Below are 22,130 nucleotides of genomic sequence, written 5' to 3'. Positions count from 1 at the left end.
AAATGAATTGATGAAAAAGACTGAAATCAACATATTGAATCATTCTCTAAATGCAAATCTAAATTAGAACTTGTGTAGGCCTATAACAAAAGTTACATAAAATGTTTGAAAATGATTAGCCTTAAAGAGAGTTCACCATGCAAACATTGGCGCTGTTTCGTTGCATGATCTCTCAATGAATAATTTCAAAAGAAAGGCATGCACACTCGTAAAGATGTTTACTCACCGTTTGATAGCAGCCTTGGGGCCCCTGGATCCGCGTTAACGAGATGCTGGGGTCGCTTCTGCTTCCGGCGTGACATGATTCACGGCGAGTCAGCCCGAGAGGGGGGCATCAGTCGGTTGAACAGCACTATACGCACGTTTTTGCGCACTTGAAAAGCGCTCCGGAAACCATCCAAGCATCTAAACCTCGAAACTTCAGCAACCCTTTGGATTAAAAAGGAAATTTTAAGTAACCTGTATGATGACTTTTGGATGTAATAAACTCCCAAAACAAAGAAAGGTGTTTGGAAATCCGTAGGCTATGTCTGTCGCACTGTGTCATATGAAGCCACAGAGTGCGTGTGTGGCTTTTCTAAAGTCTCATCGCCCCCAAAAAACTTGTCCAAATTTGCGCCCCTCCTCTCCCACTGCTCCCCCGCTGTATGCACATACAGGGAACACACACACTCATACACGCGCGCGCGCGCACACACACACACACACACACAGAACCACTCCTTGTTCTTCAATGATATTTGCATTTCAATGGAGTGTAACACACAGCCTCCCTGCTTCTCTCTTTCTCCCCAGCTTTAGTTTTTCTTTAAACTTTCTCACTGCAGCTATATACTTTCATTAAAACATGACAATGAGGTGTCAAAGCCATTAGACACCCAAAACAAATTTGAATGGATATAACAAAGTGTTTTTGGAACATGGGCTATCGCCTACATGATTCCTTATAGAAAACTCAATGAAATGCAATAACTGTCTTAAATAAGTAGGCTATAACAATTGACTTATCGATCTTGCGACTTCTTTTAAAGACAACCAGATGAACTGCGCCTACTTTCGTATTGTTTGCAAAGTGGAAAATAATGACATTAAAATCGAATTGATTGACTGGCAGGTGATGTCAATCAGCAAAAGTCAATACATACAATGTTATCATGACGGATGAATTGTAATCAGGCAATATTGCTACCCTTTGATTTGCATAGGGCCAATTATCAACAAAACTGCAGTGAGTGGCTTTGTGCAAGTGGGGCCACACAATTATCCCATATGCATGCATGTTTTTCGGGTGTATGAGCAAGCGCATATACCCCCACCCCTCTTACTCGCCCCTCAAAAAAGCATCTTACATTGGAGCTCTATTTAAAAGGCAGAGAATAGATGGGAATCTTTGACAATGGCGTGCTGGACACAGTTGAGTGAGCATCTCCCCTCTCTCACTATGAACCCCCGGATCCACTGCTGCACAGCACAATGCCGCTCTTTCACCCCCCGCCTTTACTCCTGTACCACGTGGAGAAACGGATAAAAGAGAGAAAGAGAACAGGGGGGAGGGGGGATATTTAAGTAGGTATCTCACATTATTGTCCTAGGCCTATATACACTCCAAGGCTGCGTAAGAAAAAAGGTGTAGCCTGCTTTCATTTTGAGAGAGGAAATGACTTGGCGTGTTTCTCTCATAGACTGTTTCTCTCCAGGATGGAAAACGAGGCTGCCCTCATCTAATCGATAATGCATCACTTGCAAATACATTTAAAAAACGTAAAAAAAGTGTCATATATAGGGAAAAAAAGAAGATAGCCTCAGTAAACTTCAAAGTCACAGTAGTCCTACGATTTGGTTAAATAGCCAACGAAAAGTTGAATTCCCGAATATGCGTAAATAGCATTTAAACTATATTCTATAATCTATTATTTACCTTTAAGATGTGTGATTTATTATATTGTAAATGTGTAGACATAATGGTTATTTTTTTATTTAAAAATCTGACGAATTATAAACTACCTTTGACATTCTGCGACGCAATTGTTACTAAGGTGCCTTAAGTGTCACCTGCGTAGACCTGCTGAGTGGAGGCCTGAACTGGTAGGCTTATTAAAAGAAAGAAAGAAATTCACAAAAAATAACGGCGTTACTTCCTTTAAACTTAAGATATCCATGTCATTTTGCGATTATACGGTTTTTAAAAGCCAAATGTGTTCCTTCTCAATTGCCGATGAATTGGATGTGGACACAAAAGTTCTACTGCTAATAATATTTTCAGGCAGTTGATATAGCATTAAGCTAGCTATCGAGCAAGTCCTATGCACCAGATCATAAAGTGATATCCTGGGTTTGTAATCAGTCTTCATCCATTATTCTCGATTTAAAAGTAGTCTTATTTAAACCCAGTAAACACTTAAACTAGTCTTAAGTCTTAGTCTTAATTGTTTTCAGTTTTAGTTGTTTTTAGTTTTATTAGCAACCATACAAAATTCATAATTGATCTACTATAGTCATACTTTTTGCTGTAAACAGAAATAACAACTTTGATTGTTTTTGGCATCCTGTGAGGGGCTCAGAACGTTTTATAGTGTAGCTGTTACTACGATATACAATTTTAATGTATTTTTTCTGCTTGTAATTTGGGGATTATAAAGAACTGATGGACAATGTTATTCCAAAATGTACTTTTTATACAGTGTTTTATTCATCATGAATCAAAATATAACGGGTTTTCCTAATATCATTAAACATGATGTTTGTTTGATGGACAAATGGACAGACTTAGCTCACTTTTATTGAAACTTTTCAGCTACGACGATGTCCGTCTGTGATGATACACTGTTGTGTAACTACCCAAAGTGCCGAACCAAGCTGAGTGGCTTTGCATGGGTCACAGCATGCTCTCATGTTTTCTGTGATCAGCACGGGTCCGGTGAGTTCAGCCGCTCCCCTGCCATCTGTCCAGCCTGCTCCTCTGCATTGTCAGGAAAGCTGGACATTGTGAGAACAGAGCTGTCACCTTCTGAGGAGTACAAGGCCATGGTGCTGGCAGGTCTGCGACCTGACATAGTCTTGGACATTAGTTCTAGGGCTTTGTCCTTCTGGAGCTATCAGGTCAAATGTTATGCTTTTATATGTTCATATTTAGCTTTGCATCCATTAAATACAAAATCGACCCCTCTCCAACACATCAGTTTATTCTTTTATAAATAGGTCCATCAGGAGCGTATGTATCAAGAGTACAGTTTATCAAGAGCAGAGGCACAGCTGAAGCAGATGGAGAAGATGCTGAGCCAGCAGAATCAGAGCAGAGAGCTGGAGTTAACTGCCATGAGAGGGGAAATCGCCTCCCTGAAGAAAGTAAACCACAATTCTGAAACTGAAGTGCTGAATAACATTTGAATGAAGCCTCTAAAATCGTTTTTTTTTTTTTTGCTGTACTGTATTTGTAAAACCATTGAGAAGCTTGTACTTACTTGGTCTTAAAGGGTGAATGAAAGAGTGGTACGTCAATGGTTGTTATTTAACCTTAAATAATCAGAATACAAGACGCTGAAGAAAATGTATAATGGGTGTTTTATGTCTTTACCTATTAGCATGAAGAACATGTCATTTATAATTTGGTCAACATTTTATTTAAAAAGGTTTTAGACAAAAATGATAGATAGGTAGGTAGGTAGGTAGGTAGGTGGGTGGGTGGGTAGGTAGGTGATACTTTATTGATCCCGAGGGAAATTCAAGTCTTAGGTTGTAGATAGGTTGTATCTACAACCTATGTGAACATTGGACCTTGTACAGTTGGTGATTCTTGTTAAGGCAAAACAATTGATTGTCTCTTGTGTTTTCCCTCAGATGATGGATGAGTATAAAAGGAAGTACAGTGAAGTGTCTGAAAGGCTGATGGAGAGGAACAGACAGTACCAGAAACTACAGGGGCTGTATGACTCTCTGAGGCTGCGCAACATGGTGGTGGGTGTGGGGGAAAGAGACGTACTGACACAACAAGGACATCACGACTATAACACTGGTAGGACAATTTTAAATCACAATAATTCCATTACCAGTTTAAAGCTATACTATTAATGTTCAGATCTCCTTTAATTGGAAGTTGGGAATAAAACATCTTGTTAATTTCTTTTCTTTGATCAACTTTTTAAAAAAATGTTTAAAACAAGCATGTTAGCAAGACTTAAAGCTTGCAAAGTTTCATTTTTAAGTTAAAAGTGGACATTTATGAAAGAATTTTTGTTGCAAATAGTCAGAATATTATTGTCCATCAATTTTAAAAGCATCCTTGTTGTATTTTCCAGACTAAAACAGGACTCAATTGATTACACCATTTAGTCAAAACTGGAAAATAATGTGTTGCAGTCAATTATAGACATTACACTCATTAAGGTTCTAATCGAAAACACCTATTTTTTGCTGAAAATATCAATTGAAGGATACATATGAAAAATCCACTTTTACAGTTTTTTTTGAACATATTCAGTGGGTATGGAAAGTATTTAGACCCCTTTAAATTTTTCACTTTGTTTCATTGCAGCCATTTGCGAAAAAAAATAAAATAAATCATTTTATTTCTCATTAACGTACACTCAGCACCCCATCTTGACAGAAAAAAAAATATTTTTTTCTTGCAAATTTATTAAAAAGAGAAAAACTGAAAAATCACATGGTTTCCTTTGCTCAGTTTTGAATAGAAGCACTCTTTTGAGCTAGTACAGCCATGAGTCTTCTTGGGAATGATGCAAAAAGTTTTTCACACCTGCCTGGTTTTCTCCACACATAGAGCCTAGAATTAATGCCAAAAAGTAAAATGTTGGTCTCACCAGACCAGAGAATCTTTTTTGTCATAGTCTGGGAGTCCTTTATGTGTTTTTTGGCGAACTCTATGCAGGCTGTCATGTCTTGCACTGAGGAGAGGCTTCCATCAGGCGACTCTGCCTTAAAGCCCCAAATGGTGGAGGGCTGCAGTGATAGTTGACTTTGTGGAACTTTCTCCCATCTCCCTACTGCATCTCTGGAGCTCAGCCACAGTGATTTCTGGGTTCTTGTTTACCTCGCTCACCAAGGCTCTTTTCCCACAATTGCTCAGTTTGGCTGGACGGCCAGGTCTAGGAACAGTTCTGGTCATCCCAAACTTCTTCCATTTAAGGATTATGGAGGCAACTGTGCCACTGTGTGAACCTTGAGTGTTGCAGAAATTATTTTGTAACCTTTGCCAGATCTGAGCATTGCCACAATTCTGTCTTTGAGCTCCTTGGGCAGTTCCATCGACCTCATGCTTCTCATTTGCTCTGACATGCACTGTGAGCTGTAAGGTCTTACATAGACAGGTGTGTGCCTTTCCTAATCAAGTCCAGTCAGTTTAGTTAAACACAAATGGACTCTAATGAAGGAACAGAACCATCTCAAGGAGGATCAGAAGAAATGGACTGTGTGTGAGTTAAATATGAGTGTCACAGCAAAGGGTCTGAATACTTGTGTGATAGTTCAGATTTTGTTTTTTAATAAATTTGTAAAAAATAATACATTTCTTTTTCTTCTGTCAAGATAAGGGGCTAAGTGTATATTAATGAGAAACTTCTTTGATTGTAGCAAATGGCTGCAATGAAACAAAGAGTGAAACATTTAAAGGGGTTTGAATACTTTCCGTACCCACTGTATTTGGGTAACCTTACTATCTACCAAATATGAAATAAACCCATCAGTCTTTTTCTGCATAAGTCTTACAACACAGAGAAAAGTCCTCCTTTTATAATTTGCTCTCTTTGTGACGTCACAGTGGGATTCTGATGAAAAATACCCTTGGTATGTTCAACCATGGACTCCACACCACCACTAGAGCAAAACCTTTGCGCGGGTCCACTATTTTTATTTTCACTGGCGAAGGAGTGAGGTCTAATGAGAAACTCAGGAGGGGCTCATTGCATTTAAAAAGACTACCAAAACTGAGCATTCTGAGAGAAATTGTTTTTACAGGGTCACAAACCTCCTTGATTCATTTTATATTTTGAGCAAATGTGTTACTTAGACCACAGGGGATTATTTAAAATGGCTAAAATGATATGTCCTCATTACAAATGTGACAGCTATTTATGTGATTTTCAGCCTTTGCCTAGAATTAAAGGGTATTGTTAAATCAGTACAGTTGTGCTCATACTGATTAATGGCGAGCAGAAAGAATAATGTTGAAACACAGCTGTAGGTCTTTGTAAAGAAGAAGGGGTCACTCAGAAGGAACTGCAGGAGTAATGAGCTGATTGTCTATGTTAAAGATTTTTATTTGGTTGAACAATGACAAACATCCATCAACCCCTTGTGTGTCACCAAGGGCTGGCTCGGCAGGCAATTCCCCAGAGAAGCCCTCAGTTCCTCTCGCCGGGTCTAGATGGGGACAGTAGATTCTTCCCCTGCCTGGAGGCTGAAGGAGCCAAAACTTTCTTCCAGTTTAGCTCCCCAGCCCAAGACCGATCCAGACCACTCATCAAGAAGCACTAAGACAGCAGCAGGGTTTATACAGACTGGCATATTCCCTTCACTGTTCTGTTCATCCTTACAATCTATTTCTGTGTTCTATGGTTTTATGATTTAGGAGATTTGTTTGTGTCAGTGTTTGTTTTTTTTTGTTCTTTTTTTTGGGGGGGGGGGGGGCATTTGATGCATAACAAAAATTGATTTAAAAGAGGATTGAAATAAAAAAAATGCATTCATCTTGGTATATACTTAAGTGTACATGTTGTGTTAGTCACTATTAAACCCCTGTGAAATTGTGTCAAATTTACTTTTAGATTTTTATTATTTTTCGGGTGGACATTCAAAGTACAGAAAATGCTTTCTTCTGACTTTTACTGCAAAACTATACCCTTGCAACATACAAATGGAATTATGAGTTATATTTTCAGTGTTGCAAAATATCAAAACCTCTGATGAACATTTCAATCTGTGTTGCTCGATGGATCAGACTTGAAACTGTGCTTAAAAGAGTCAATCAAAACTGCAGTTCAAATGGAAAATGCAGACCACAAGAATTATTGTCTGGTGTGCAAAATGTACACATCTGAAAGGTTCAACTATAAGAACATGTAAACATTAGTAAACACTTATAAAGACATGAAATGTTAACATGACATCACAGTAGGAAAAGCAATTATGTACGTAACATTTTAATGAATGTAGTTTCAGGGTCCTGGTATTGTGCATGCAGCCTTTCATTGAAAATCTGATATTAAGATTATGATATAACATCTGCGCTTTCCTACATAGACGTGTATAAATGTCTGCTGTATGTGTTTTTAAAACACCACACAAACATTGTGTTTGAGACAAAAGGTTTTTCTTTTTATCAGTGTAAACGGAAGCTTTTACAGAAGACTTATTTCCCCATGAACTCCATGCTTTCCCCCTTAAAAGAATACAAAAAGAAATATTTATAAATATACACAACGTGTCTCTCAACATAAAAGACACAGGATGAAAAGTATTTACAGGACAGCACATAAAATAGGAACAAACTTTAGAAACTTAACACCTTCAGAATTAACGAAACTTTTGTTCAAATTCAAAAATTTGGTCATCTTGCTTGTTGTTGGGCTCATTCGCTCTGTGGTTTGTAGCTGACAGAGGCAGCAATCTGACTGTGGACATTTTGCTTCTTGCCGTTGACAATGAGGAGCAGAGGAGAGTCCACTCTTATACTTCTGAAGTCGAACGACTGCCAGACAGAGGAAATGCAAAAGTTAGATCATTTACAAAGACATTTTTTGCCTACTTAAATGGCAGAGTAACACTGACCTCGTATTTATGCGTTATACTGTTTCGTTTGACCTGAGGTTCAGGAATGACAACAGTATCGCCTATTAGGACGCCCCAGCTGTCCGCTGTGTTGTACACCATAACCGCGATACATGTCTCCTCACTATCCACCATACCAAATGTGCTGCAGAAACAAAGAGCGTATAACTTATGTGTACAACACCACTCAAAAAGTCCATAAGCGTTTCTCCACTTTAGTCTAGCAAGTTAAGTAGGTAAAGTTGCACTCACAAGGCCATGCGACCCTCAGTGGCCAAGCTGAAAACCACCTTGCCCAAAGCGGCCACCCCAGGGTGATGACCGTGTGTGAGGGAGGAAAGCATTCTGGGCTCCAGGCTGCCAACGTGGCCTGATGGGGAGCGGAACTGAGGGGAGGAGCAGGGGCCCAACGCTGAGGTGTTGAGGGTAGACAGCATTGTCCGTAACCGACGCGCCTTCACCTTCCCCTGAAAAAATAGACAGACTGATGGGTAGGGCTGAACTAGAGATAGTGCTGCCATCTAGTGGTTGTGAAGCAGTAGATCTTTTCGTAAAAATGTATACATGTATCTAAATTTGACAAATTTATTCCAAACACAGAAAAATAAAAAAAAACTATACTTCAACATTAAAAAAAAAAAAGAAAAGAAAAAAAGTTGAAGTTATTTTGTTACGCCCAGTTTTTGATCTACATTTTTACATCATCTCTTCATCACCTGGATACAATTTGGTCCAATATTATTTATTTTTCTCTTTTTAGAATGTTGAAACAATGGAAAGTTTCCTAAATCCACATTGAGTTTCCTAATTCAAAGCTGAAAATTGAATGTTTTCCAAACTAGAGTCAGTTTATTAATGAGGTTTTGGTTTACAAGAAACGTAAGACTCAATTGAGTTACAATTAATGAGGAAACGCTAGAAGTAGCAGGAGGTTACCCAAATGTTAGATCTTTACTTTTGCCTTTAGAACCCTGTTACATATTTCTATGTCAGTATGATTGTAATCATTGTCTGTTAGAAAATCATTAAACAAGTTTTAAAAACAACATAGTATGCTGTAAATGTGATCTTATCCTACCTTGTTCTGTATGAGCTCTGTGATTTTCCTTAGATACTCAAGCAGCTGCTTCTCTCTCTCTGGAGGCTCCGCCCAGTTAGGGTCAAGTACCGCTGCTCGGCTGTAGCCCCCCAGCGCCGAGCTGAACATCTCCTCATACTGGAACAGAGTGGACCTGTTGAAATGCAGCTCTGGGTAGCAGGAGGCAGCTCTGTCCACTTTCTCCTGCAAACAGGAAAGTGGTATGTATGTATTAGTGCAATGGTTGGACAAGGGCTGATAGAGTTCAACATTTTTAATGCTGAATACTCACAGATTGTGCATAGGCACTTAAAGCTTGTTGAGACAACTGTGGATTCTGACCGCAAGTAAAGAAGAGGGACACATAAGCATTTCCCAGGATATCTGGAACAAATAAAAAAACTATTTGTACATTGATGACAATATATTTGAATAAGAAATTTAAAACATAACTTTTATAGTTTTATATCAATTTTTGGACTTTGAAAAACAACTTAACCCTCACATTTTACAAACATGATTATTTGTATATTAGTGACATTTTTTTGGATGCCACAGAAATACAACTGTATAAGCTTTTATTTTAGAATAGAATGCCTTTATTGTCAATATACAGTTGCACAACGAAATTATTTGGCTTCAACTTAAAGTGTACAAAAAACAAAGACAACAAGGAAGAATATAAAGAATACAATTAAAATAAAAGTCACTAGTTAGGTGGGGCAGGATATGTATGGTAGGACTTTTGAAATCTGTGGAGCAATTAATCTAATTGCTAGCCTATGTACTCTCTAAACAGTCTAATATTTTTTAGTCGTTAACATACCTCTGTATTCAGATTGGATAATTAAGTTTAACTTTATTCTAACTCTGGGAAACGAACAGCTCCCTCATTGCAGACAGAAAATAATAATAATTTAGATAGCTCATTTCTGTCATATTATCCGCTAAGTAATAACCCAGAAGCTCTACTACTCACACCAAGACATCCCGTCTGTAACATCCAGCTGCACTGCCTGTCTGGCCATATCAACACTCTCCATAACCTGCTTTCCATGTGCTTCACTGTCCACTGCCGGCAGCTGTCTCAGCACCATAGACAGGTTACGAAGAGACACTTTGTTTTTACTCTGCAAAGGTGGAAGATGAGCAAGGTAGCATGAGTTAATTGTTAAAAAAATATAAACACGTATCAGTTAATTAATGGTTTGTGCTTTTCAATGTCAAAAACACTCACCTGACAACAAAATTTAGTTTTGATGTGTTCAAAATCAAACATGTCACTCTCACTTTCTTGTCTCTTTACCTGTTGCAAGGCTCCAGTGAAGCAGTTCTTAGCACCAATAAGGTCTCCTTTTTTCCAGTACTGCTCCCCTAATGTGTTCCAGCCATCCACCAGGCCAGGCTCCAGCTTCACAGCGCGGGAAAGGCACTCTTCTGCTACAGCACTGAAGTCAGGAGCTACATTCAGGCACCTGCCTTTTAGCAGCAGAAACTCTGCTTTGTGTTTTAAATAATCTAAAAACACAGAGGGACAGTTGGTTTAATTGATATCACTCAATTTGAAGTCTGGACTGTAATCGTCCCAGAACAGCGCTCACCTTCTTTCTCCTCCAGCTTCCTCAGCGTCTTTTCCGTCTCCTGTGTGACATCGCTTTGTTTTCTCCCTGCCTCCTCCTCACTGTGTGACTCAAAATAGCAATCTCTGAAATTATACAGGTCATCCACAAGCTCCTGTGAAGGGTAGGGAGTTGATGGTAAGTATAAGTGGTAAAATCTTCAAATATTTTAAAATAGATCAAGCACATTTCTCACAGCTAAGTCTAACTTCAATAAAATACTGAGTTGGTATTAAACTAGGACACCGACATTCAACAACACTGTAATTATGTCAACATGTAAAACGTTTCAATAATGCATACATCTTGTGTAGCATCATAGATATAATACCTGGGCTTCAGATTAAACGTTTTTAAAAAAAGAGAGCCTGCCATAAAATGAATGGGTTTTTTTAGGATTGTGGTCGTCTGTATTTGCTGTACTTGGTATAAAACCTTGGCTAAAAGAGCCATTAGTTTAAATAATACAAATATTAGGTATCCTGCCCATGCAAACTCCCAATTGTTCAAGGTGTTAACGCAGATACTGACTTCAGAGAGCATCTACCTGCTTCCAAATCAATTACGGTATAACTTATGCCATTGCAAGGAATTGAGAAAACGATGACTCAGCAAGGGCAGAATCAATGCAATGGATGCTGGGCTCAGTAAAATTTCGCAAAACAGAGGGACGTCATTCTTAACTTAAATAAAGATTTTTTTTTTTTTTATCAAAAATAAAGAAAGGGAACCTAGACAGGTTTGTAAGCTTTACAGTTTACGCCTGTTGTTTCAGTAACGACGTCAAACAAATAATGACAATAAAAAAAAATATATATATATATATATATATATATATATTAGGGGAAGTCGACAACGCATGTAGGCTCGCGACGCCCTCAGTGTGATATACTAAAGGGATCAGTACCTTCAGTGTTTGCAGCTCGCTTTTTTCTTCTCCAGGTTCACCACTCTTCTCGTCTTCCGCCATCTTTGTGCTACCAAGCTAAAAGCAGCAATAGCCTGTTAGTGAAGAAGAACGACTGCTGTGGAAAAAGAAATGCACAGTCACGGATCATGTGTTCTCTCTATTAAATTGAATTTTCTTATTCAAAGCCAGTTTCTCCAGAAATAGAACTACTTCACGAGATTTAAGATACGACACAGGCTTTTAAATTTCATTTACTTCGGAAGTTAAGTGTCAACCGTTTCTTAAATGAGTCCGATTAAGAACAAGTTTACTACACAAAAGTGAGATGAATATTCTGTTTTGTTTTTTACAAGACATACGACGTACGTCGTTAAAAATAATTATTAAGAAATAAATAAGAAAATAAGAGTATATTCGTTTAAATCAGTAAATATAGTTGTAAATAATAAACTTTAAATAATAATGCAGGGCGGAACCTTAAATCTCTCGACCAGGATGCTGGCCCGAGACTTTTAGCCCGTGGACCATACATTCTTTGCTCCAAACAAGGCGGGTAGTGTTCAACTTTTTTTTTACTAAAGCTGTTCTGCGAGACTAAAAGAAGTGTTTAAATTCTCACTTAATTCAGCGCGTTATGTCTGATACATGGAGCAACATTCAGGCGCACAAGAAGCAGCTGGACTCTCTGCGGGAGAGGCTGCAGCGGCGACGGAAAGACCCCGCTCAACTGACCGCAGGTATAACTGAGCTGCTACGACTTATGGATCGTGTTATGAAATTCATCAATTGGGTATTCATAGGATCTGCTCATTGTTGCAAGTGACAAAGTACAAATACAAAGTTATGTGTTTACCCCGCGACAGACTCCTTTTATCTGCAAATGTTATCAATGAAAACTGGAAAGGCTACGTTTAGAAAGGGAATCATGTAAAACAAAATAATGTAGATTTAATTGTTCCAACAGGTACAAAACATAGTTATAACTTATTTATTTTACTTAGCGATGTGTTCTTGATAATAATGATACTTGAAGAGAAATACATTTGTAAAGCACACTATTCTTGGCTCAAATATAATTTATTCAAGACATTTGTTTTGTTTCATCAACAGATTTTAACCAAATCTGAAACTGAAAAACACATGAGAGGAATTTATTGCTCAATTGATTTATAAAAGGGGATTTATTTCCAGCACATCCTAAATGGTTGATTTCAATGATGTGATATAGTCATTGTATGCCAGGAATTAATTTTATCTCAAGCATTAAAGTGATTTAATCCAATTCCAGACATTTGAGGAAATTTAACCTAACTATGATGAGTGTTTAACTCGATAAGAGACCTCACTATCAATTGTCACAATTTACATATTTTTTCTGTCTGTAAACTTTTCTTTTAAAATCCAAATATTAGTTGAAATAGTGGCCAACTGTAAATGGTTTTATATCAATGGCAGCATGGTTTGTCAACATATATCATCATATCAACAGTAAAAACTCAATTAAAAAAACATGATCATTCTTTTATTATTGTTGTATAGTTTACAGCAGCCACTTGTGTCCTTGGGCAAGAGTGAATGGGTGTTCAGACCTGTGGTGTAAACATTTTTTGGAGTAGTCAGAAGACTAGAAGACCACTATACAAGCTCAAGTTCATTTATCATTTTCATTATTAGTGATACAGATTAAAAGCAGAGTCCCTTTATACATCTAAGAACCATGTTTAGCCATGCTCCATGGAGCCGTGATATATCCAGATAATTTTACAACAGGTTTAATCTGTAATTATGTTATTATTATTATGTTTACTTTTAGTCACATTGGGAGCTTCTAAATCTTGTTTCGGGCTTATTGTATACAGAAGGAGGGGGGGGGGGCAGCAGGTGTGTATTGTAACTAATGTCTTGTGTCCTGCATATGTCTTGTTTACTGCTACTGGATGCCTTGAATTTCCCTCTGGATCAATAAAGTATCTATCCATCCATCCATCATAATAGATGGAAGCTTCTTATGAATGAATGTCCAGTTTTCGTTAATAGTTCATTAGTAAAGATAGACTATTAAAACAGGCATCCAACCGAATAATTGCCTTAACATTAGAACTGACGTGTTGTGTCAAATTTCTAATGGGTCCTTTAAAGTTGTGAAACATTACTTGTGGAGAAGTCTTTTCACTTGGCATACATGATTAGAACATTTGTTTGAAATAAAAATAGTTGATCTGTGTTGTTTCTTCTCGGTCAGACGTTGGAGGCAGCAGCACGGAAATTTCCGCAGCACGGAGTGACAGCCCGGCTCCATCTGCACCTTTACTCCCTCAAGAAGAAACTGAAAAACCACCAGACCCTGAGCTAGAGAAGAGGCTGCTGGGTTATCTGTCTGATCTAAGTCTTACTATGCCAACAGACTCCCTTGCTATAACAAATGATCTCAGTGTAAGTGTTTGTTTAATCACTTGCTTGTTGCAAAAAGCACACAGATTTGTTGATTGTATCATAAAGCCTTCTTTCTCTTCTTACAGTCTGAAGCACCTGTTAGTCACAGATGCATCCAAAGTCTGCTGCTAAAGTTTTCTGCTCAGGAGCTCATCGAGGTTAGGCAGTCCAACTCTTCCTCTTCATCTACTTCCACCTCCTCCTCAGTGGTTGTATCAGTGGACCACACAAAGTTATGGGCCATGATCGGGTCTGGAGCTGGAGCCGGAGCCCAACGAGCCGGAGTCAAGAGAAAAGCAGAAGATCAAACCCAACACAAAAGTTCTCCGGGCTTCTCGCCTTTGCTCAAGACCTCTGCTTCTCCTCCTCACTCCTCCTTTTCTTCTCTGACACCTGCTGCCTCCTCACAGCTGGCGGGAACTTCTGCGTCAGGGAGTGGGGCTGAGAAGAAGGGTAGGAGCAGTAAGAGCCAGTCGTCACATGTTGACATGGAGATCGAGAGCCTGCTGAACCAACAGTCCACTAAAGAGCAGCAAAGCAAAAAGGTAGGTAAGAAGTGTGTGGGAATACAATTATTCTATTAAGGTGTTCAGAGGAGAAATAATTGGATGTTTTTAATGGTTAAAAATATCCTAAACTGTTTTTTGTAGGTTAAAGACGAGGTAAATGGATTAGCACATCATTATAATGTAGACTTCCACAAATAATAATGTTTGATTTTACATCCGAAAGAGCTGTCAGCAGCTCTGCGGGGATGCACCTAGATTTGTCAATGAATATGAGCAGGAAATGCACACCTTTTTTATTTGACGGTCTGAAAATCTGATTTCTAATAACAATATTGATAAAGAAAGGCCTCAAACCCTTGGTCAATAGAGTAAAACAACAATTTAAGCTTCAGAGCAGCCATTGTATTGTGCGATGTCTTCATCAGTACCAGAAAGTGAAATATATTAGTTTGTGTGTATTATTGAGTATATGGTGCTTATGCTCAGGTGAGCAGAGAGATTCTGGAGCTGCTCAATGCCAGCACAGCGAAGGAGCAGTCTATCGTAGAGAAGTTCCGATCACGTGGACGGGCTCAGGTCCAGGAGTTCTGCGACCATGGGACCAAAGAGGAGTGTGTGCGCTCTGGGGACACACCTCAGCCCTGCACTAAGCTGCACTTCCGGTCAGTGTCTCTCAGCGTTCTGCACTGTAAAAGTCTTTATTGTCTGCTAATCTGTTTTTTATTTATCAAGATGAAATCTTTTTATCAAACTCCTCAGAGCAAAGTGTGTGTCCCACATGTCTCCTTTAATGATACATTTACAGTAGGTCCAGTGTTTTACCAAATGACCCAAAATAAATCAAGTAAAATGAAACAACTTCATTGTCCTGAAGAGGTCACTATTAACCAGGTTAAAAATAGAGGAACAATATTTTCACTATGATATTGCAAAAAAATTACTTTCAAAAGACAATAGATTTAACCTTTTAGTTGTTTTTCCTTTAGTCGAATCATCAACAAGCACACAGACGAGAGCCTTGGCGACTGCTCCTTCCTCAACACCTGTTTCCACATGGACACATGTAAATACGTCCACTATGAGATCGACAGCCCTCCAGATATCGAGGGGAGTCTGCTGGGGCCCCAGGCAGGAGCCACGGAGCTTGGCCTGTGTGCCGGAGACACAGACAGCAATGTGGGAAAACTGTTCCCCTCGCAGGTGAAGAAGACTAAAAAAGAAAAAAAATGTGGAGACACACACACATACACTGGGTCGAAAAAGTGTTTAGTCAGCCAGCGATTGTGCAAGTTCTCCCACTAAAAATGATGACAGAAGTCTGTATTTTTCATCATAGGTACACTTCAACTGAGACACAAAATGTGGAAAAAAATCTGGGAACTCACATTGTAGGATTTTTTTAAGAATTTATTTGTAAATTATAGTGGAAAATAAGTATTTGGTCAATAACAAAAGTACAACTCAATACTTTGTAATATAACCTTTGTTGGCAATGACAGAGGTCAAACATTTATTGTAGCTCTTCACCAGGTTTGCACACACTGTAGATTTTATTTTGGTCCAGTACTCCATGCAGATCTCCTCAAGAGCAGTGATGTTTTGAGGCTGTCGCCGGGCAACAGGGACTTTCAACTCCCTCCACAGATTTCCTATGGTCTTGAAGTCTAGAGACTGGCTAGGCCACTCCAGGACTTTGAAACGCTTCTTACAGAGCCACTGTTTCGTTCCCCGGGCAGTGTGTTTGGGATCATTGTCATGCTGGAAGACCCAGCCACGTTTCATCTTCAATGCTCTGACTGATGGAAGGGGGTTTTGGTTCAAAATGTCACTATACATTCCATTCATTCTTTCCTTAACGTGGATCAGGTATTCTTGGGCTGCAACTCGGCATTCTTCTTTTCTCCAAACACAACGAGTTGAGTTTGTACCAAAAAGTTCTATCTTGGTTTCATCTGACCATATGACATTCTCCCAATCCTCTTCTGGATCGCCCATATGCTCTCTGGCAAACTTCAGACTGGCCTTGACATGTACTGGCTTAAGCAGGGGAACACGCCTGGCACTGCAGGATTTGATTCCTTGTCGGCGTAGTGTGTTACTGATGGTAACCTTTGTTACTTTGGTCCCAGCTCTCTGCAGGCCATTCACCAGGTCCCCCCATGTAGTTCTGGGATTTTTGCTCATCATTCTCATGATCATTTTGACTCTACGGGATCAATCAATCAATCAATCTTTATTTATATAGCGTCAATTCATAACAGGCGTTATCTCGAGACACTTTACAAAAGCAGGTAAAGGACCTTACTGTTTGTCTGTTAACATTAACAAAAGAGCAGGTAACAAGACCATGCTCATTGTTATGTTTACAAAAAGCAGGTAAAGGACCTTACTTATGGCTATATTACAAGAGCCCAGCTTAATCCATCATAGCGTGGCAAGAAAAAACTTCCTTTTAACAGGCAGAAATCTTCAGCAGACCCGGGCTCATGACGGAACAGCCATCTGCTAACTGTGCTGGGCTTGAAAATGGGATGGGGGAGATGGGACAAGATGCAGAAAGAAGAATAGGATAGGATAGGTTGGGGGGGGGGGGGGGTCTGGGCAGGCCATCCTCGGGGGTGGGGGGGTTGTTTGGGCAGGCCATCCTCACCAACAGTCCAAATGAACCTAAGAGAGCTCAGGAGCTCCCAGAAAAAGGAGAGGTTAGAATATAAAGATAGTGACAAGCAGTAATAAGATATGAAAGCTGGGAGAGAAAGAGGGAGAGAGAGATAAGAGATCCTGGTGCCAGTTCCCCCGGTAGTCTAGGCCTATAGCAGCATAACTATGAGCTGGTCCTAAGCCAGCCCTAACTATAAGATTTATCAAAAAGAAAAGTTTTAAGTCTATTCTTAGAAGTACCTAGTGTGTCTGCCTCCCGGACCCCGACTGGTAGACGATTCCAAAGGAGCGGTGCCTGATAACTAAAGGCTCTACCTCCCATAGTACTTTTAGAGACTATAGGCACCACGAACAGGCCTGCATTCTGGGAACGTAATGTTGTAGATGGATAGTACGGTACAATTAACTCTTTAAGATACGATGGTGCCTGACCGTTTAGAGCTTTGTAAGTGAGCAGAAGGATTTTAAATTCTATTCTAGATTTTATAGGAAGCCAATACAGGAGTAATGTGGTCCCTTTTCCTAGTTCTAGTAAGAACACGAGCTGCAGCGTTTTGGACGAGTTGGAGGTCTTTAGAGATTTACCACAGCACCCTGCTAAAATAGAATTACAGTAATCCAACCTGGAGGTAACAAATGCATGAACTAATTTTTCAGCATCATTTTGTGACAGGATCTGCCTGATCTTAGAGATATTATGAAGGTGAAAATAAGCTGTCCTTGAAATTTGTTTAATGTATGAATCAAAGGACATATCCTGATCAAACAGAACTCCTAGGTTCCTGACAGTGGTACTAGAGGCTACGCTAATACTGCTAAGGGCCGTCATGTCGGCAGAGAAAGTCTCTCTAAGGTTCTTAGGTCCAATCACTATAACTTCAGTCTTGTCTGAGTTGAGCAGTAAGAAGTTTCTAGTCATCCAGGTCCTAATGTCCTTGAGGCAGGCTTCTAGTTTACGAAGCTGGTTGGTGTCTTCTGGCTTCATTGTTATGTAGAGCTGAGTATCGTCTGCATAGCAATGAAAGTTCATGGAGTGTTTTCTCATAATACTACCTAGAGGAAGCATATATAATGTAAATAGAATCGGACCAAGCACTGATCCTTGAGGCACTCCATAGCTAACTTTGGTGTACATAGAGGACTAATCATGAACATGCACAAACTGAGATCTGTCTGATAAATAGGATCTAAACCAACTTAAAGCAGTCCCTGTAACTCCAAGCAATTGTTCTAGTCTCTGTAACAGAATCTGATGGTCAATTGTATCAAAAGCAGCACTAAGATCTAACAGGACAAGCACAGATAGAAGTCCTCTGTCTGAGGCTAACAGAAGATCATTTGTTACTCTAACTAGTGCAGTCTCAGTGCTATGGTAAGCTCTAAATCCCGACTGGATCTCCTCAAACAGGCTGTTGTTGTGGAGAAAATCAGACAACTGATTAGCTACCACTTTCTCTAAGATCTTGGAGATAAAAGGAAGGTTAGATATAGGTCTATAGTTAGCTAGAGTTCCTGAATCAAGAGTAGGCTTTTTAAGGTTTAATTACAGCTACTTTAAATTAGTGGGGTACATAACCTGCCGCTAAAGATGTATTGATCATATCAAGTATGGAGCTGCTAACTAGGGGAAAGACTTCTTTAAACAACTTGGTTGGGATTGGATCTAAAAGACAGGTTGACGGTTTAGACGCAGAAATAATCGAATTTAGTTCTGTGAGGTTAATTGGAAAAAAACAGTCGAGGTTAGTATCAGAATTTGGAACCGTTTCTGCTGTATCTGAATTATAGGAGGAATCTGCACTAAGTAAAGGTAGTAGGTTGCTAATTTTGTCTCTAATGTTTAGAATTTTATCATTAGAAATCATTACTGCTAAGGGCTAAAGGAATATATGGCTCAAATGAACTATGACTCTCTGTCAGCCTGGCTACAGTGCTGAAGAGGTATCTAGGGTTGTTTTTATTTTCTTCAATAAGAGACGAGTAATAGGCAGTGCTGGCCTGCCGTAGAGCTTTCATATATCTATCATGACTATCTTGCCAAATTAAACGAGATTCTATCGTTTTGGTGGAGCGCCAAATTCTTTCAAATTTACGTGACATTAGTTTTAGAGTACGGGTTTCTAAATTGTACCATGGAGCTGATCTCTGTCTGTCTCTCTATGAGATCTTGCGTGGAGCCCCAGATCGAGGGAGATTATCAGTAGTTTTGTATGTCTTCCATTTTCTAATAATTGCTCCCACAGTTGATTTTTTTTTTTACACCAAGCTGCTTGCTTATTGTAGATTCACTCTACCCAGCCTGGTGCAGGTCGACAATTTTGTTTCTGATGTCCTTCGACAGCTCTTTGGTCTTGGCCATGGTGCCATTTGGATTCTGACCGTCTGAGGCTGTGCACTGGCACTAATTGAAACAGGTGCCATTAATACAGGTAACGAATGGAGGACAGAAGAGTTACAGGTCTGTGAGACCCAGAGATCTTGCTTGTTTGTAGGTGACCAAATACTTATTTTCCACCATTATTAAAAAATAAATTCTTAAAAAATCCTACAATGTGATTTCCTGGATTTTTTTTTCTCCACAATTTGTCTCTTACAGTTGAAGTGTACCTATGATGAAAATTACAAACCTCTGTCATCATTTTAAGTGGGAGAACTTGCACTTGCTGACTAAATACTTTTTTTGCCCCACATTGTGTGTGTGTGTGTGCATATGTATGTATGTATGTATGTATGTATGTATGTATGTATATATGTATGTATGTATGTATGTATGTATGTATGAATATTCTAGACATTTTCATTTGCAATTGTTGAGAGTTGGGCTGTGTGAAGTGCCCCTGCAGGGGGTATCTAGAAGTGGCAGCAAGCCTGTGAGCTGTGACTTGAAACAGCCATATCAAGCTGTGAGCCTCGGGATGATGTTCTAGCGGGGATCAATAAACAGAATCTAAGTTTGGCCAGACCAAAAATGTGAAACTGTGTCTAAGAGTGACACTAGCAGCACCTGGTTCTCATGTGTGCGTGGAGCTGATTTATTTTATAGTAATCTTTCACCATTATTGACGGACCCAATTTCTGTAGTTTTAACTTGTTGCAGTGTTACCACAGCACCCCTAGGTGGGGTTTCCTTGGCAACTCTGGGCTGTGCTTGACACAGATTGAAGAAACTGTGAGCCATAATACATGAGAAGCCATTCTCAATGTCTTATTTTTTCTTTGCAATATGTCTGTTTTTCTTTTAGATTTTGTTTCAAAAAACTTTTTTTTCTGTTTTTCTTTTGATGTACTAGGTCAAACATTTACAATTGCCTTGTTTCTTAAATTGTTTTTTTTTTTTTTTTTGTGACAGTGGATATGCTGTGATATCCGCTACCTGGATGTGTCCATCCTGGGAAAGTTTGCTGTGGTGATGGCTGACCCTCCATGGGATATCCACATGGAGCTCCCCTACGGTACACTGACAGACGATGAGATGAGAAAACTCAATATCCCAATCCTGCAAGATGATGGCTTCCTCTTCCTCTGGGTCACTGGCAGGTAACAACAACAGCAAAACTGTCTCACACAGTTCCAATATAGGTATTGAGGAAAAGAAGGGAAGGAAATAAAGCCTATTACATTTCCTCTTTATTAAAATGTTCTCCTTATTTATAAAAAAGGAAATGACAACTGTGGTAAGTAATACAAGTATATATGTATTAGTATGTTGTTGACTTCTTTGTTGTAAAAAAACAACATGTTTGTCATATTTGCACAGGAGGAGCGAAAGCGAAACCATAATTCTTGATGCATTTTATTCTATGGTCTGGCTTAATATTCACAAATATAAAACCATGAAACACAAACGCTACACAACACATGCACCTATTTCTTTTTCTGTTTAAGTTGTTGCTAAAAATAACAGATGCTCCACCAAATAAAAGTAAACTCTGACCTAGTTAAATAAAGTAGCCATAGTCATGTTCATTATCTTATGTAACATTAGTCCTCAATTTATACAACGCAAGTCTGCACTGTTAAATATTTCCAACAAGTGGATATGCGTCTGCTCAGAACTTTGTCTTCCTGATTTCTCTTCCCGCAGGGCTATGGAGCTGGGCAGAGAGTGTCTCAGTCTTTGGGGGTGGGTATTTCTTTCTTTATATCAAATAACATCTGTTAATCAATCAACCAATACGGACATCAGATTGATTTGGGTATGTTTTTGATACCTTTATCAACATATATTTCCCTTTCCCTCAGCTATGACCGTGTTGATGAAATTATTTGGGTGAAAACGAACCAGCTTCAGAGAATCATCCGCACAGGAAGGACGGGACATTGGCTGAACCATGGGAAGGAGCACTGCCTGGTATGTTCAAGTGTATACTCACTGTTATTATTGCACTTAATGAAGAAATCTTTCCATCAGAATTTTTTGCATGCTCACACTTGATGAGGCTGAGCCTTAAAACATGGGGGTGTTTTGGAGTGAGCTTCTACAGATGTGTTGTTTGTAAACATGTAAAAGAAGAAAAAGTGTAAAATATAAAACTTTCTTTATGGTCTGTTTCTTTACAGGTGGGAGTGAAGGGAAACCCTCAAGGCTTCAACAGAGGGTTGGACTGTGATGTCATTGTAGCAGAGGTAAGTAGTAATTTCTTCTGTAATCCTAATCCTAAAATGATTTGCAGCCCAAGAGGTTACTTTAATTTAAACACTCCGTTTCAGGTCCGCTCTACCAGTCATAAACCAGATGAAATCTACGGCATGATAGAGAGACTTTCACCTGGCACCAGGAAGATTGAGCTTTTTGGTCGACCACACAATGTCCAGCCTAACTGGTAACATATTATCATGCTTTAATTGAATATAATTGTTGTACCAACTTTACATCTACTGAAGTTTCCCGTTTTGTCTTGTAAGGGTTACGCTTGGAAACCAGCTTGATGGCATCCATCTCCTGGATCCCGATGTCGTGGCTCGTTTTAAGGAGCGTTATCCAGACGGCGTTATCTCTAAACCCAAAAACATGCAGTGATGACTTTATCAGTTTTGGATTGCACAGGTTTGGAGAAGTAGACTTCTTTTTTTTTTTTTTTTTTTTTGTATAACCAGGTGAACACATTTTCTTAAATAAACCTTGTTTACAAGATAAA

General features: G+C 39.1%; 4 protein-coding genes across 9 annotated transcripts in view; 2 read left to right on the top strand and 2 right to left on the bottom strand.

The window, feature by feature from the left end:
- The window catches only part of LOC306841438 (uncharacterized protein), an 8,069-nt gene extending 5,978 nt beyond the window's left edge, over positions 1 to 2,091 (bottom strand). The window contains exons 1-3 of one of the 3 annotated variants that reach the window (XM_079371342.1): positions 2,005 to 2,090; positions 1,350 to 1,503; positions 227 to 429 (exon numbers count right to left, since the gene is read on the bottom strand). In XM_079371342.1, the coding sequence (XP_079227468.1) occupies positions 227 to 302 (76 nt within the window). In that variant the 5' untranslated portion in view covers positions 303 to 429; positions 1,350 to 1,503; positions 2,005 to 2,090. Of the gene's footprint in view, positions 1 to 226; positions 430 to 1,349; positions 1,504 to 1,579; positions 1,906 to 2,004 lie in introns of those variants that run through there. The other 2 variants (XM_079371341.1, XM_079371343.1) reach the window with 2 other exon arrangements.
- Positions 1,975 to 6,772, top strand: ccnb1ip1 (cyclin B1 interacting protein 1). 2 transcript variants are annotated; one of them, XM_079371349.1, is made up of 5 exons: positions 1,975 to 2,085; positions 2,795 to 3,099; positions 3,199 to 3,345; positions 3,838 to 4,012; positions 6,323 to 6,772. In XM_079371349.1, exons 2-5 carry the CDS (start codon positions 2,803 to 2,805, stop codon positions 6,487 to 6,489), a joined length of 786 nt encoding a protein of 261 aa, XP_079227475.1. In that variant the 5' UTR covers positions 1,975 to 2,085; positions 2,795 to 2,802; the 3' UTR covers positions 6,490 to 6,772. The 2 variants fall into 2 exon arrangements, with proteins under 2 accessions (XP_079227475.1, XP_079227476.1); XM_079371350.1 differs by lacking the exon at positions 1,975 to 2,085 and adding an exon at positions 2,121 to 2,332.
- On the bottom strand, positions 6,604 to 12,028 carry ttc5 (tetratricopeptide repeat domain 5). 2 transcript variants are annotated; one of them, XM_079371347.1, is made up of 10 exons: positions 11,866 to 12,028; positions 11,387 to 11,504; positions 10,462 to 10,594; positions 10,167 to 10,378; positions 9,840 to 9,990; positions 9,153 to 9,244; positions 8,861 to 9,064; positions 8,035 to 8,249; positions 7,783 to 7,927; positions 6,604 to 7,702 (listed from the first exon to the last, which is right to left on the bottom strand). In XM_079371347.1, exons 2-10 carry the CDS (start codon positions 11,447 to 11,449, stop codon positions 7,583 to 7,585), a joined length of 1,335 nt encoding a protein of 444 aa, XP_079227473.1. In that variant the 5' UTR covers positions 11,450 to 11,504; positions 11,866 to 12,028; the 3' UTR covers positions 6,604 to 7,582. The 2 variants fall into 2 exon arrangements, with proteins under 2 accessions (XP_079227473.1, XP_079227472.1); XM_079371346.1 differs by lacking the exon at positions 11,866 to 12,028 and adding an exon at positions 11,645 to 11,724.
- mettl3 (methyltransferase like 3) lies at positions 11,435 to 22,130 on the top strand. 2 transcript variants are annotated; one of them, XM_079371345.1, is made up of 12 exons: positions 11,435 to 11,520; positions 12,018 to 12,126; positions 13,632 to 13,822; positions 13,909 to 14,367; positions 14,818 to 14,993; positions 15,318 to 15,531; positions 20,342 to 20,529; positions 21,077 to 21,115; positions 21,235 to 21,343; positions 21,553 to 21,618; positions 21,703 to 21,815; positions 21,898 to 22,130. In XM_079371345.1, the coding sequence occupies exons 2-12, from the start codon at positions 12,024 to 12,026 to the stop codon at positions 22,010 to 22,012; spliced, it is 1,773 nt and encodes a 590-aa protein (XP_079227471.1). In that variant the 5' UTR covers positions 11,435 to 11,520; positions 12,018 to 12,023; the 3' UTR covers positions 22,013 to 22,130. The 2 variants fall into 2 exon arrangements, with proteins under 2 accessions (XP_079227471.1, XP_079227470.1); XM_079371344.1 differs by lacking the exon at positions 11,435 to 11,520 and adding an exon at positions 11,850 to 11,938.

Source organism: Symphodus melops (genome assembly GCF_947650265.1).
Source record: "Symphodus melops genome assembly, chromosome: 20".
Lineage (NCBI taxonomy): Eukaryota > Metazoa > Chordata > Actinopteri > Labriformes > Labridae > Symphodus > Symphodus melops.
This window is presented reverse-complemented; position numbering and strand designations above follow the sequence as displayed.

Coding starts and splice junctions, on each gene's coding strand:
- ccnb1ip1 (XM_079371349.1), top strand. CDS start 2,803: ATGTCCGTCTGTGATGATACACTGTTGTGTAACTACCCAAAGTGCCGA. Junction 3,100..3,198: donor TGTCCTTCTGGAGCTATCAG/GTCAAATGTTAT, acceptor TTTTATAAATAG/GTCCATCAGGAGCGTATGTA. Junction 3,346..3,837: donor AAATCGCCTCCCTGAAGAAA/GTAAACCACAAT, acceptor GTTTTCCCTCAG/ATGATGGATGAGTATAAAAG.
- ttc5 (XM_079371347.1), bottom strand. CDS start 11,449: ATGGCGGAAGACGAGAAGAGTGGTGAACCTGGAGAAGAAAAAAGCGAG. Junction 10,379..10,461: donor GAAGCTGGAGGAGAAAGAAG/GTGAGCGCTGTT, acceptor CTGTGTTTTTAG/ATTATTTAAAACACAAAGCA. Junction 7,703..7,782: donor GTATAACGCATAAATACGAG/GTCAGTGTTACT, acceptor TCTGTCTGGCAG/TCGTTCGACTTCAGAAGTAT.
- mettl3 (XM_079371345.1), top strand. CDS start 12,024: ATGTCTGATACATGGAGCAACATTCAGGCGCACAAGAAGCAGCTGGAC. Junction 14,368..14,817: donor AAGAGCAGCAAAGCAAAAAG/GTAGGTAAGAAG, acceptor GCTTATGCTCAG/GTGAGCAGAGAGATTCTGGA. Junction 20,530..21,076: donor TTCCTCTGGGTCACTGGCAG/GTAACAACAACA, acceptor CTCTTCCCGCAG/GGCTATGGAGCTGGGCAGAG.